Source organism: Sorex araneus, chromosome X (genome assembly GCF_027595985.1).
Source record: "Sorex araneus isolate mSorAra2 chromosome X, mSorAra2.pri, whole genome shotgun sequence".
NCBI classification, from domain to species: Eukaryota; Metazoa; Chordata; class Mammalia; order Eulipotyphla; family Soricidae; genus Sorex; species Sorex araneus.
Genome location: NC_073313.1, coordinates 166,687,901 through 166,701,994, shown reverse-complemented (window position 1 = coordinate 166,701,994; position 14,094 = coordinate 166,687,901). Strand labels below are relative to the sequence as shown.

The 14,094-nt window shown below is 60.6% G+C and overlaps 2 protein-coding genes across 4 annotated transcripts in view; one reads left to right on the top strand and one right to left on the bottom strand.

Annotated features, from left to right (window-relative positions):
- Nucleotides 1–684: 684 nt before the first annotated feature.
- On the top strand, nucleotides 685–10,232 carry SHCBP1L (SHC binding and spindle associated 1 like). Its single transcript, XM_055121465.1, has 10 exons — nucleotides 685–1,045; nucleotides 1,736–1,885; nucleotides 2,570–2,778; nucleotides 3,803–3,889; nucleotides 4,156–4,374; nucleotides 5,349–5,454; nucleotides 6,101–6,254; nucleotides 7,033–7,280; nucleotides 7,967–8,089; nucleotides 8,820–10,232. Exons 1-10 carry the CDS (start codon nucleotides 746–748, stop codon nucleotides 8,985–8,987), a joined length of 1,764 nt encoding a protein of 587 aa, XP_054977440.1. The 5' UTR covers nucleotides 685–745; the 3' UTR covers nucleotides 8,988–10,232.
- The window catches only part of DHX9 (DExH-box helicase 9), a 23,453-nt gene continuing 19,532 nt past the window's right edge, over nucleotides 10,174–14,094 (bottom strand). For all 3 annotated transcript variants that reach the window (XM_055121462.1, XM_055121463.1, XM_055121464.1), the window contains 8 exons: nucleotides 13,723–13,883; nucleotides 13,173–13,284; nucleotides 12,653–12,814; nucleotides 12,432–12,559; nucleotides 11,902–12,131; nucleotides 11,707–11,822; nucleotides 11,152–11,352; nucleotides 10,174–10,944 (listed from right to left, as the gene is read on the bottom strand). In XM_055121462.1, the coding sequence (XP_054977437.1) occupies nucleotides 10,419–10,944; nucleotides 11,152–11,352; nucleotides 11,707–11,822; nucleotides 11,902–12,131; nucleotides 12,432–12,559; nucleotides 12,653–12,814; nucleotides 13,173–13,284; nucleotides 13,723–13,883 (1,636 nt within the window). In that variant the 3' untranslated portion in view covers nucleotides 10,174–10,418. The remainder of the gene's footprint in view (nucleotides 10,945–11,151; nucleotides 11,353–11,706; nucleotides 11,823–11,901; nucleotides 12,132–12,431; nucleotides 12,560–12,652; nucleotides 12,815–13,172; nucleotides 13,285–13,722; nucleotides 13,884–14,094) is intronic.

Genomic DNA, 14,094 nt, shown 5'->3' with positions numbered 1-14,094 from the left:
GAGCCCCAGAACAGAGACCTGAAATCAGACCAGCCCTCTCCTTGCAGGCCTGGGAACCTGGAGCTTCCAGGACCCTCAGAGCCCTGCCCCTTCCACAGTTGTCCCGCCCACAGCTCCCCACCCTCATTCAGAGCCCCGCCCCTCTAGCACTAGCCACGCCCACAGCCCCACCCTCATCCATAGCCCCACCCCTTCTACGATAGCCACGCCCACCGCTCCACCCTCCCTCAGAGCCCCGCCCCTTGCGCAGTACCCACGCCTACAGGGCCCCTAGGAGCCCCACCCCAAGCAGAGCCCCGCCCAGTGTGCCCATAGTCCCCGCCCACAATGCCCCACCCCTCCCCTCGGAGCCCCGCCCAAAGCAGAACCCCGCCCCTTGCACCCTTGACCTATCCTGAGCTGCGCTTCTCTCGGAGGATCTCCCACCTCCAGCCCAGGCCCCGCCCTCCAAAGTCCCGCCCGCCCCCTGCATCCCTGACCTATCCTGAGTTGCGCTTCTCTCGGAGCCCCACCCACCTCCAGGCTGGGCCCCGCCCTCCGGAGCCACACCTGCGTCCCTGGCCTATCCTGAGCTGCGCCTCTCTCGGAGGCCCTCCCACTTCCAGGCCAGGCCCCGCCCCCCCAGAGCCCGGGCCCCGCCCACCGCGGCCGCTCCTTCGTTCTCTCTGCCCCGCGCCCCGCGCCTGCGCCCCGGACCCCGGTGGCCCGCGGGCCCTCGAGGCAGCCCGTTGCTAACGGCCGGGCGATGGCGGCGGTGCCGGGCGGGCCCGCGTTCCCGGTGCGCTCGGTGGTGGCGTCGCCGCGGCCCGTGAAGGCGCGGGCGGCCCCGGACGGCCCGCGGCGGCGGCTGCAGCTGGGCCCGGGCGCGGGGCCCGACGAGCTGGAGGCGGTGCCCGAGGAGGACGAGGATGCGGAAGGGGAGGTGGCCGGGGAGGCGGCCGGGGAGGCGCGGCCGCTGCCCGCCGTGTGCCTGTCCCCCATGCAGGGCATGTGGCGCGACGAGCAGGTGGCGCTCTACTGCGACGAGGTGCTGCAGGGCTGCAAGGTGACCGCTGCCCGGCCAGCGCGGCTGCAGCCCAGTGTCTAGCAGGCAGCGGCCAGCGCGGCTGCAGCCCAGCTCGGGCGTCCAGCAGGCAGCGGCCAGCGTGGCTGCAGCCCAGTGTCCAGCATGCAGCGGCCAGCGCGGCTGCAGCCCAGTGTCCAGCATGCAGCGGCCAGCGCGGCTGCAGCCCAGCTCGGGCGTCCAGCAGGCAGCGGCCAGCGCGGCTATAACCCAGCTCGGGCGTCCAGCCTGGGTCACCAACCAGCCCCTCTTCTAAGTATTTGGTGACCAGTCATCAAAGCCCAGTGACCCAGAAATGCTCAGGGCTGACCTCTGGCTCTGAGTCCCCATCGGGAGTGGTCCCTGAGCACAGACACAGCCTGAGCACTTAGCTTTGAGCACCGTTAGATGTGACCCAAACTCTCACCCCCTCAAGATAAGTCTAGTTTCTAGAATGCCTTTGTTTTTGCTTTGTTTTCCCTTTTTCTTTTTTTTGGGGGGGTCACACCTGGCGATGCCCATGGCTGGCTCCTGGCTCTGCACTCAGGAATCACTCCTGGCGGGACCCTATGGGATGCCGGGGATCGAGCCTGGTTCCACCCGTGCCAGGCCCACGCCCTCCCCCGTCACCTGGGTCCCAGCAGCCCACCTGCTCTGCCCTGGTGCCACACACACGCGTTTTCCCTCGCCCAGGCCAAAGACGCGGATAATGCCATGAGCAAATACCTCTCGGAGAAGCTGAAGTTTAAGGACAAGTGGCTCGGCGTGTGGAAGACGAATCCCGAGTTATTCTTCGCGAAGTACGAGGAGTCTTCCATCCCGTTTGTCGGCATACTGCTGGAGGTGAGTGAGTTTTGCCCCGTCTCTGTTCTCTGGAAACCAGGAGTCGCAGGCGCAGGGACAGAGGAGCAGCCGCGACGGGCGGGGCCCGGACTCTGGGGGGCAGAGCCTGACTTGGAGGTGGGCGGGGCTCCAAGAGAAGTGCAGCTCAGGATAGGCCAAGGATGCAGGGGCGGGGCTTAGGAGGGAGGGGACTGTCTGGGGTGGGAGGGACTCCGGGAGAAGCGCAGCTCAGGATAGGCCAAGGATGCAGGGGCGGGACTCAGGAGGGGGGCCTGCCTGGGGTGGGCGGGGCTCCAGGAGAAGCGCAGCTCAGGATGGGCCAAGGATGCAGGGGCGGGGCTCAGGGGGGGCCGGCCTGGGGTGGGCGGGGCTCCGGGAGAAGCGCAGCTCCGGATAGGCCAAGGATGCAGGGGCGGGAGGTCCTGCCTGAAGGTGGGAAGGGCTCCGGGAGAAGTGCAGCTCAGGATAGGCCAAGGATGCAGGGGCGGGGCTCAGGACGGAGGGGCCTGCCTGGGGTGGGCGGGGCTCCGGGAGAAGCACAGCTCAGGATAGGCCAAGGATGCAGGGGCGGGGCTAGGGAGGGGCCTGTCTGGGTGGGCGGGGCTCCGGGAGAAGCGCAGCTCTGGGAGCAGGAAGCACTTGGAGGGAGGGCCCAGAGTGACGGTGATTGGACGTTCACCATAGGTGACCTGCAAACCGCGCCACAGCTCGTCCTGCTGCTTCAACGTCACCGTTTCCGTGGCCAAGCCCTTCTCCTCCAACATTGCCAATATTCCCAGGCAGCTGGTGGATGAGGTTCTGGAGGAGCAGGGACACAGCGTCCCCCTCCTGGAGATGTACCCCGTGGTGGGGCAGGACACCCAGGATATCGCCTTGGCTGTGGAAGTGGTCAGGTATTAAGTCCCTTAACTTTCGGGCCCCCCGAGCAGTGGTCAGGGAGGCCCAGGCCCCAAGGACGAGCCCTTGAGGCTCCGCGCTGGGTCCCCATGATGCCTGGGAGAAACGGGGATAATGGGAATGAACTATGCTTTTGGGGGACCACGTGGTGCAATAAATAAAATAAATAAAATAAGTTTATTGAATCACCGTGAGAGCAGTTACAAAGCTTTCGGGTTTAAGTCTCGGTCGTACAATGATGAAACATCCGTCCCTTCCCTTCACCAGTTCACATTTTCCATCACCAAAGACCCCAGTATACGCCCCATCCCACCTGCCTGTGTGGCAGATGATTTCCACGTTACTCTCTACTTTGATTACATTCAATATTTTGACACCAGACCCACCATTATTATTATTATTATTATTATTATTATTATTATTTTGCATCCCACCCAGCAATGCACAGGGGTCACTCCTGGCTCTGCACTCAGGAATCACTCCTGGCAGTGCTCGGGGGACCATCTGGAATGCTGGGAATTGAACTCGGGTCAGCCGCGTGCAAGGCAAACGCCCTCCCCGCTGTGCTATCGCTCCAGCCCCAAGCCACCATTATTATTTGGGATTTTACTCCAACACTCAGATCTGCTGAAAAGGCAGCATTAGCCAATTTGTTTTCTGTTGCTGATTATGAATAGCCTACGATTTTTTTTTCTTTTTGGGTCACACTCAGCAATGCTCAGGGGTTACTCCTGGCTTTGCACTCAGAAATTACTCCTGGCAGTGATTGGGGGACCATATGGGATGCTGGGGATCGAACCTGGGTCGGCCGCATACAAGGCAAATGCCCTACCCGCTGTGCTATCGCTCCGGCCTCTAGCCTACGATTTTGGAATCCTGAAATTTTCATAATGAAATCTGGAGGGATTTCTGCCAAAAGCCACTGGGTTCCGAGATTTGTTTCTGAGTCTCTGGGATCAAGGCCATTAAGCATCTTGGTCAGTAGCCCCACTCTCTCATCTTGATGTAATTTCCTCGCAGGTTTTTTTATGACTTTCTTTGGAGAGACTGGGATTATGAAGAAAGATGTGAGAATTACACTGCTCTGATCGAAGAAAGAATTGATTTGTAAGTACCTTTAGAATGCACTCAGGGGCCGGAGTGACAGCCCAGTGGGGAGGGTGCTGGCCTGGTAGGCAGCTGACCCGGGTTTGATCCCCGGCATCCCCTAGGGTCCCCCAAGCACCACCAGGAGTAATTCCTGAGTGCAGAGCCAGGAGTCAGCCCTGAGCATCGCCGGGTGGGACCCAAAAAAACAAAACAAAACAAAAAAAACAAAAACACAAAACTGCGCTCACACAGGGCCCATGGTGAACCCTGCTAATCGCTTGCAGGTGGTGTGATATTCAGGACGGGACCATACCCGTGCTGATCACACAGCGTTTTAAAAAGACTTCGGAGAAATACAAGAATAAGCACGTAGAGCTCATTGAGTATCAGAGCAACGTCAAGGAAGACCCCTCCGCGACGAAGGCCGTGGAATGCTGGAAGAAATACTACGAGATCCACATGCTGTGCGGGTTACTGAAGATGTGGGAAGACCTTCGACTCCGGTAACGGCTGGGAAGCTGCAGATGACGGAGTCGCTTCTTTTTCCTTTTTTTTTTTTTCTTTTTGGGTCCCACCCGGCGATGCTCAGGGCTGACTCCCAGCTCTGCACTCCGGAAACACTCCTGGCAGTGCTCGGGGGACCCGATGGGATGCCGGGGATCAAACCCGGGTCGGCCGCGTGCCAGGCCAGCACCCTCCCCGCTGTGCTATCGCTCTGGCCCCAGTCATTTCTTTTTCTTGTCCTACAGCTTAGTCTGATGGAAATATTAGATGGTGGCAGAAAAAGGACCCTTGGCAGTTGCTGATATTGGAAATTATTGTTCTGTTTTTCTCAGGGGACTAGATGGAGTGCTAGGGGTCAACCCTATGTACTGCACTGTCCACTCTGGATTTTTTTTTTTTTTCTGTTAGTGCAATTAGCAGAAATCCTTTTTTTTGGGGGGGAGGGGAGGAGGGGAAAAGTCTCATAAACCTAGTCCTTTCTGGGTTTATTTTATAGATTTATTGGTTTTCAGACCATACCCAGTGGTGCTCAGGGCTGACTCCTGGCTCTACACTCAGGAGCCACTCCTGACGGTGCTCGGGGGACCCTATGGGATGCTGGGGATCGAACCCGGGTCAGCCGTGTGAAGCATAGTGTGGGACCGCCGGGAGTGATTCCTGAGTGCAGAGCCGGGAGTCGGCCCTGAGCATTGCCGGGTGTGACCCAAAAAAAGAAAAAACAAAGAGTAATTCCTGAGTGCAGAGCCAAGAATAACCCCTGAGCATTGCTGTGTGTGACCCAAAAAGCAAAAAAAAAAAGCAAAAAAAAAACCCCAAAATACAAAAGACACCGACGTGAATGAAATCTGCTTCCCTGGCCTGCATTGAACCAAGTGTTGGTTTTCTAAACAAGTAGAGGATGGAGCCTTTTTCACCTGTGTGCCCTAATTCATTTCGCTTTCATCTGAAGTATGGGCTTTTTTCCCCCATTTAGCGTTCACGGACCTTTCTTTCCAAGAATTCTGAGGCGGAGGAAGGGAAAACGAGAGTTCGGGAAGACGATAACGCATATTGTGGCCAAAGTGATGACCACAGATATGGTAAACTGCCCTCGATTCTGCCTTAGTTCATAGAAAGAGGAAATTAATTTTCATGTGGATGAAAATAAATGTATTTCATCTATGATAAAAGGTGATATTTGAGGTTGATTTTTGTGTGTGTGTGTGTGTGTGTGTGTGTGTTAGAGCCACATCTGGCAATGCTCAGGGCTTCCTCCTGGCTCTGCACTCAGGAATCACTCCTGGTAGTGCTTGCGGGACCCTACGGGATGCCGGGAATCGAACCCAGGTTGGCTGTGTGCCAGGCCAACGCCCTCCCTGAGGTGCTGTCGCTCCAGTCCCAGCCAGGATGTCTTGATGGATGGACTGGGACTTTGTGGATTTTTTTTCTTTTTCTTTTTGGGTCCCACCCGGCGATGCTCAGGGCTGACTCCCGGCTCTGCACTCAGGAATCACTCCTGGCGGTGCTCGGGGGACCCTAGGGGATGCTGGGAATCGAACCCAGGTTGGCCGCGTGCCAGGCCAACGCCCTCCCCACTGTGCTATCGCTCTGGCCTCTGGACTGGCACCTTTCCTCGTTGTGTGCCGCGTTTATGGCGTCCCGCCAGTAGCCAGGAAGGTGCCGCCGTGCTGACAGCCCCGTTTCCCGGCCCGCTGACGGGGCCCCGTCTCCACGTCTGCTTCTCAGGTGAAGGACCTGTCTTCAGACACGCTTCTTCAGCAGCACGATGACCTGAACCTGGTGCTGGACAGCTGCTACAGCGGCGACACGGTGGTCATCTTCCCCAGAGAGTATCAAGTGGTCAACCTGGCCCTGCTGACCCACGACATCGTTATAAAAGGTTCCCCTTTGTGGTTTGCTCCGAGGGCCCGCCCAGTGGTGCTCAGGGCTGACTCCCGGCTCTGCACTCAGGGATCACTCCTGGTGGTGCTCGGGGGACCCTACGGGATGCCGAGGATTGAACCCGGGTCGGCCGCATGCAAGGCCAACGCCCTCCCCGCTGTGCTATCTGTCCAGTTCCATTATTATTATTATTATTATTATTGTTATTATTTTGGCCTTTTGGGTCCCACCTGGCGATGATCAGGGCTGACTCCCGGCTCTGCACTCAGGGATCACTCCTGGCGGTGCTCGGGGGACCCTACGGGATGCCGGGGATTGAACTCGGGTCGGCTGCATGCAAGGAAAGTGCCCTCCCCGCTATGCTCTCTCTCTGGTCTCTGATGAATGAACAATTTTATGTTATAAAACATGGTTTGGGGCCCAAGAGAGAGGATAGCGGGCAAATCGCTTGCCTTGCATGAGGCTGACCCAGATTCAATCCGGGCACCACACCTGGTTCCAAGCCCTGCAGGGCAGAGCCAGAAGTAATCCCTGAGCACTGTTTGGGTAAGCCCGAGCACTGTTTGGCTGAGCCCAAGCACTGTTTGGCTGAGCGCTGAGCACTGTTTGGGTGTCCCGAGCACTGTTTGGTTGAGCCCCGAGCACTGTTTGGCTGAGCCCTGAGCACTGTTGGGGATGGCCCCCGATGTACAGAAACAGACCTAGCAGTAATGAAGTGTCCCGGGCCTGGGCGGGCCGGGGTCAGTGCCGTCACCTGGGCCTCTCCGTGCACGCAGGCGTGGGGAGGAGAGAGATCGTGATTACGTCGAAGCCCACGCACGACAGCTTTGTGGTGTCCAGGGCGGAGAAGGTGAAGCTCGAGCGCCTGTCGCTGGTCCAGCAGGGGACGGTGGACGGCATCGTGGTGGTGGAGGCGGGCCACCTGACGCTGGAGGACTGCGTGCTGCAGTGCCAGGGCATGGGCGTGTGCGTGCTCACGGGCGCCGCGCTCAGAATCACGGACAGCGAGATCTCGGGCACCCAGGTGACCAGAGGCCGCTCCCCGGGCGGGGCCTTGGGCCACCCCCCCGCCCCCCGGCTCTGTTCTTCCTTCTTCTTCTCTTCTCCCCCCTCTTCCTCCCTCCCTCCCTCCTTCCTTCTTTCTTCCTAGTTTCCTTCCTTCCCTCCCTCCCTCCTTCCTTCCTTCCCTCCTTCCTCCCTTTTTTCCTTCCTTCCTTCCCTCCCTCCCTCCCTCCTTCCTTCCTTCCTCCCTCCCTCCCCTCCCCTTCCTTCCTTCACACCAGGCCATGCTCAGGGCTGACTCCTGGCTCTGCACTCAAGGATCACTCCTGGCGGTGCTTTGGGGACCCTAGGGGATGCCGGGGCTTGAACCCGGGTAGGCCGTGTGCAGGCAAATGCCCTCCCCGATCTGCACGCTCTCTGGCCTGCCGTTTCCAGCGTTTTCGAACATCACCCGTGTTGGGGAAGCCTGGGGGATGTGTGTGCCGAGGGTCTTAGCTCCTCCCCCCACCCTCTCCTTTCTGCTTTGGGGCCCCGCACTCAGGGCGGACTCCTGGCTCTGTGCTCAGACATCACTCCTGTGGGTTTCTGAGGGACCACGAGAGGGCCGGATACCCAACCCCCCACCCGAGCCGTGTACAAGGCAAGCGCCCTCCCCGCTGTCCTGTCCCTCCAGCCCCCCGATTCCTAGGGTGCTGTCTGTCTCCCCAGGGTGCGGGAGTCAAGCTGTACCCGGGAAGCACAGCTGTTCTGGAAAGGAACGAGATCCATCACTGCAATAACCTAAGAATCACCGACAGCTCAAAGAGCACTGTAGGGGGAGTAAATATGAAGGTATGCTTTTTTTAAAAAAAATTTTTAGGGTCACACCCAGCGATGCTCAGGGGTTCCTCCTGGCTCTGCACTCAGGAATCACTCCTGGTGGTGCTCAGGGGACCCTGTGGGGTGCCGGGAATTGAACCAGGGTCAGCCTTGTCCTCCTATCTGCTGTGCTACTGCTTCGAACCCTCCACATTTGGTTTTTGTAATTATTGTTTTTCCCTAGGAATCTAGCGCACCCTCACTTAAACGTCCTTTCCACGGTTCTGTGTGTCTGCATTTATTCTCCCGGTCCGTGGACGGGCTGGTTTTCATGGGATCTGTGGGTCGTGAATCAGTGTTGCTTGGGGCAGGGGTGCCCACCCTGCAGTGGTGCAGGGAACCGGACCAGGCCTCCCCCAGACAAAAAGTCTGAGTCCTTTTTTTTCTTTTTGGGTCACACCCGACAAAACACAGGGGGTCCTCCCGGCTCACGCACTCAGGAATTCTTCCTGGCAGTACTTGGGGGACCCTATTGAATTCGAACCTGGTGAGGCAAATGCCCTCTCTGCCGTCCTATGGCTCTGGCCCTGGGTTCGTTTATTATATATAAGGAAATGTGTGGGGTTGGGAGGATGAAGATGGTTCTGCGTGGTGGGCACGGGTGTCATGTTGCAGATGAGTGAGGCTCCCTGGGGCTTGTGCCCCCCTGGGTCTGTTTCTCTCAGGAACCGCAGCGAAACTGACCTCCTGCCTAACCCAACAGGTGCTCCCGGCCCCCATACTGAAGATGACCAGTAACCACATCTACAGCAACGGCTACAGCGTGAGCCTCCTCCAGCCCGCAGAGCAGTTCTTCATCGTGATGGAAGATGACGCCCTGGACAAAGGGGCCGCTCCCGGCGATAAGACGGACAAGACGATAAGGAGGTAAGACGCTGCCAAGGTGATGCAGAACCTGAACCTGGACATGAACAACAACGAGACCGAGGCCAACCTCAAGGGCGACATCGGGAGCGCCTCCTGTCTGTACACTTGTTGCATTAAAATACACCCGCGTTTGGGCGTCTCTGGGAGCTGACTCGCTTTGCTCCCCAAGGGCCGACGCTTCAGTACCACCTACGTGCACCCAGAGGCGTCTGCTTCCACTTCCGGGAAGAAGTGGGGGGTGGGGTAGGCATCTTCCTGGAAGTACCACTCATCAAAATGGAAGGTGCCCACGCACTGGCCACACCTCACCCCTGGCGGTGCTGGGGAGACCCTCTGGGATGCCAGGGACCAAACCTGGGTCGGCCGCATGCCAGGCAAACGCCTGCCTCACACAAGCTCGCTCCTGGGTGAAGTGCGGGCCTCAACCCAGCACAGGGATGAGAGGAAGCCTAGCAGTCTCTTCTACTCAACTTTCGGGGCCACACCTGGCTGTGCTCAGGGTCACTCCTGGCCCTGCCGGGGCACCATGTGGGCTGCTGGGACCTGACCCTGGGGAGCCGCGTGCACAGGAGCTGCTGGACCAAACCCATGACTGTAAAACCGCGCCCAGTACTTTGCCAACTTGGAGACCAAAAACAACGCCCCGTCCAAAATGAACCCAGGAATCCTGACTCGTTCTTAGACACTGGCGAGTTTTATTGAAACAGAAAGATACCGATTCAGTAAGAAAAAGGTTTAAAAAAGTTAGTTCTACCGTCTACACTGGAAACAAAAATCTGAGCAGTTTTGCTTTCAAAGGCAAAGTCGCATGGTGTAGCCCTAGCTGACATATGTGTTCTGGTGGGGGTCCTAGCCAACGGGTAAACTGACTGCAGACACACCGCCACTCCCAGGCGCATCTTTAGCTGCTGCAGTAGCCCTTGGCAGAGGGATTTTTATTTTTGCTTTCTGGGTCCCACATGGTGCCGCTGAGGGGTTCCTCCTGGCCGTGTACTCGGGAATCACTCCCGGCGGTGCTCGGGGAGTACGGGACGCCAGGAATGATTCTCAGCCCTGTGCATAGTTTTCATTTTGAAGCAGAAAGTAAAATTTTCCTCACATCTAAGACCAACAGTTACCTACAGGGCCATTGTCCGGTGTAATACTTTATTTCCTACTGTTAGTGAACAAAAGGCGAGAAAGTATGAAGCTAATTTTAAAGGCAAATCTTTACTCCTTAAAAGAAAAAAATACAAACTGTGGTACTCGAGTGGCAGGTCGTTATTTTACAGAATATAAACAGAATCACTAACGGGTCTACGGGCTCGGTTGTGCGGCAACTACAACCATAGAACACAGGGCGCGGGGCTGAGGGTGAAACGTAGGGGTGCGCGGAGGGGACACCCCAGGACACTAGGTAGCATGCACGGCTCACAGCACCTACGGCAGGGGCGCCTCAGTAGCCCCCGCCCCCTCTTCCTTGTCCAAAGTAGCCCCCACCCCCCCCAAAGCCCCCGTGCCCACGGAAGCCCCCAGGCCCTCGGAAGCCCCCGCCAGCTCCTCGGAAGTCCCCGCCGCCGCCCCCTCGGAAGTCCCCTACTGACCCTCCCCGGAAGTCTCCACCGGACCCTCCCCGGAAGCCCCCACGCATGGGGCCCCGGAAGCCGCCACCGCCCCCTGGCCCATAGCCTCCCATGTAGTTGTTGGGGCCTCCATGGCCCCCGCCATAGCCACCGCCCCCAAAGCCGCCCCCGCCACCCCCTCCGCCGTAGCCTCTGCCCATGCCGTAGCTGCCGCCGCCGCCACCGCCGTGGCCATAGCCGCCACCACCGTAGCCACCGCCGCCGTGGCCGTAGCCGCCACTTCCGTAGCCGCCGCTGCCGTAGCTGGAGCTGCCCCGGCGGTAGCCGCCGCCGTAGCTGCCGTAGCCGCCGCCGTTGTCATAGCGGGCCATCTTGGGGGGCCGGGGGCCGTCTCCGTACCTGGGAGGGAGGCCCTGAGCTGAGTCCCGCTCACAGGCGCCCCAGGCCCGACCACCCTTCTCCCACCCCACCCGCCGCGGGAAGAGGAAAGCCAGGGCGGGAAACGGTGGGTGGGGCCGGTGAGAGCATCTGCAGCCGGAGGACTCGCTCCCCTCTGCCACGTCCCCGAAGGCCCCACAGCCCTTCCCGCGTGCGCGGGGCTCTTACCGGGCGGCGCCCGTCATGAGGCTGATGCCCGCCGCTGAGGGCCTCGAGATCTGGCGGATCATGTTCAGCATCCGCTCGTTGACGGGGTCCAGCTGGCTGATGATGTCGGGCCGCTTGGTGACCTCCACCACCAGCGCCTCCATGGCCGCCCGCAGTGCGGTGATGCAGGCCGCGGCCTCGTGCGAGATCTGCAGGCGGATCCTGGGAGGAGAACAGAGGGGTCAGAGCCGCCAGCACCCAACTCCTGGGACCCCGCCCTCTGCCGCAGCAGGAGCAGGAGCCACTGGCTACTGCCCACCCCGGAAGGCTGAGACGCCGCCCTGAGACACCGGCTGCCAGAGCGTCTTGCTGTCTCACCGCGAGTCCTGCCGCCACAGCCAGCTGCTCTCAAGGAAGGACCCGCTGGCCAGCCACACCGGGCAGAGCCCGAGGCGCCAAGGGTGACGGGAGAGCAGGCGTCCTGTCCCGTGGCTCGCTCAGCTCCCTGGACTCCACACGGCAGCGGACACCCGGCCCCTCCCGAGAAGGCCGCCCGCTGCCCCCCACGGCCCTTACCAGTCATCCACCAGCACGATCTGCCCGTCCGAGAAGACCTTCTTGGAGGCGAAGAGCAGCAGCTGCAGCGGGGTGACCAGGGTCATGCCCTTGGCGGAGATGGCGCGGGTGCGAATCTGCGGAGGGAGGCAGAGTCACCAGGGGCTCTGCTGGGCCCGGGCCGGTGATGCGGACGTCAGGCGCAGCCCCGCCCACCTTCTCTCCGAAGACGAAGAAGGGCGACGGGTACTTCATGTCCTGGCTGCTGAAGGGGCAGTTGACCGAGGACTTGTGGATAAGGGCGTTGCGGCCCTCGGTGGTGAGGATCTTGCGCTTCTCCTTGTGGTAGCACACGTTGGGGTACACACCGAAGGCCAGCAGGGAGATGACCACGTCCAGGTTGTTATCGGGCCCGGTGTTGGTGAAGACCTGGGTCAGCAGGCAGTCTGCAGGGAGGAGAGGGCGGTCGGCGGGGCACAGCCCTACCCACACTTGGACGTGCCGGAAGCAGGGTCCACCAGGGCAGGGGCGGATCAGGGTGGCTGCTGTGCCCTACTCAGGGTCCCGGGACCACCCAGCGCCCTGAGGCTATTCCTGGTGCGGTGTGTGCGGGCTGTGAGGAACCCACGCGCCCCTGCCCGAGTGACGGACCCACTGGACAGACACGACGGCCACAGGGCCCTTGTCTCGCACCGGGCAGGGTCAGGTTCCCGGGCCCCCCACCTGGGCCAGCCGGGGCGTGGTACCTTCGGGAAAGCCCGAGTTGATCAGGATCTCCTTGAGCTGGACCTTGGCCTCCCAGGTCATCCTCAGCGTAGCCATGTTCAGCCTCTTGTGCTCACAGAAGCGGATCTCAGCCTCCTCGCCCCCCATTCTGAAACAGCGGCAGCCGCGGGTCACGGGCCCGCCCCGGCCCGGCCCAGCCGTCCCCACCACGGCCCCGCGTGCCCCCCCCCCCCCGCCGTACCTGGCATCGTCCCAAGCCTGGAACACGGAGAGCAGGGCCACGTGGTCGGAGAAGCGGTTCCCCGCGAAGTTGCGGTGGATGTAGCCTAGCCGCTTGCCCTCGCTGATGAATGGCTCGGGGAAGCAGGTGGCGGCCGAGATGGTGCACACGGCGTCGCCCACGCTGCAAAGACGGGCAGTCAACGGGTCACATGGGCCTGCTGCCTGGGCTCAGGAGGGAGGCCGAGGGGGCCCTCAACTCTGGGGTGCAGCTTTACCACGGACGGGGCTGACCGCGCTCCTCCCTACCGGCCGAATCGGCCAAGGCACGAGACACCCGTGTCCAGACCACTGCTCTCACTGACCACTCACCCTGTGCTCTCCTGGACTCGGGCCTGTCCCCGGGGCCTCACACCCGCCCCCCACAGCTAAGAGGCCACTTCTTTACGTAAGAATCTTTAGTTTTCTGTTGGTGTGAGAAGGGAGGTAAGCTTCCGGAACTTTCTGCCCCCGGACCGTCAGGGCTCAGACACGCCACTTACTAGAAGATACACCCCATGATCATCATCTTGCCAAGGCGGGGCTCGATGGGGAGCTTCGCCAGGATCCGCCCCAGAGGAGTCAACTCGTCGTTGGCGTCCAGGGCGTCCAGCTCTGCGGAGAGAGTCCGTGTGAGAGACCCAGAGGCCCTCAGGGAGGGACCCTGTATCAGTACGCCACACCAGCAGCACCCTCTCAGCCAACGGGTGCGGGGACCAGCTCACACGGGGCGGCTGGAGACCAGTACGTGCGGTTGGATGGCCTGTGACATGACATAGCACACGGAGAGAAACTACACTGGTGCGTCAGTAACCCCCACCACAGGAGTCTCGAGCCATGGCGGAGACGCCAGGAGAGAGAAGGAACGATCGGGAGCACCAGGTGTCTCGTGGCCAGAAGGGCTGAACTCCCGTTTGCAACAAGAAACCCCAACTCAGTCCATGGCCCGGTTGGCGACAGGCGGCAGGCGGGCGTCAGTGGGACTCCGGCCCCAGGGCACGCTACTGGGCGGCACCCCCTGGCTGGGACTGTCACCCCGCCCGGCCCAGGTACCTCTGAGTGTGTGCTCGGCCTCGATCACAGCGTCCAGCGGCGGCGGCTCGATGGCCTTGGCCAGGAACTGGCCGATCCCGCCCAGGCGGAGCAGCTTGATGCTCAGGGCGATCTCATGCAGGGGAGTCCGGAACATCTCGGGGGTCATGTGTGTTTCGAGTCTGGGGGAGAAAAACCGTGAACTCAGGGGCCACCAGCAGCCCCACGGACCCAGAGCCTGCAGGCAGGGCTAAGGGAGGCCGGGCAGGGGGGGATGGAACACCAGCCCAGACGCTGGCACCCTCCCCGCACCCAGGCCCCTTCAGCTCGTCCAACAAGCCAGGGCCGCTGCGGGCAACGCAGGCCAAGAACGGTCCCTGGCAAACGGGCTCT

What these genes read in the sequence shown, in the direction of transcription:
- SHCBP1L (XM_055121465.1), top strand. Translation starts at nt 746, where the DNA reads ATGGCGGCGGTGCCGGGCGGGCCCGCGTTCCCGGTGCGCTCGGTGGTG. An exon ending in ATCGAAGAAAGAATTGATTT is followed by an intron (nt 3,890 to 4,155) that starts GTAAGTACCTTT and finishes AATCGCTTGCAG; the next exon opens with GTGGTGTGATATTCAGGACG. An exon ending in TAGGGGGAGTAAATATGAAG is followed by an intron (nt 8,090 to 8,819) that starts GTATGCTTTTTT and finishes CTAACCCAACAG; the next exon opens with GTGCTCCCGGCCCCCATACT.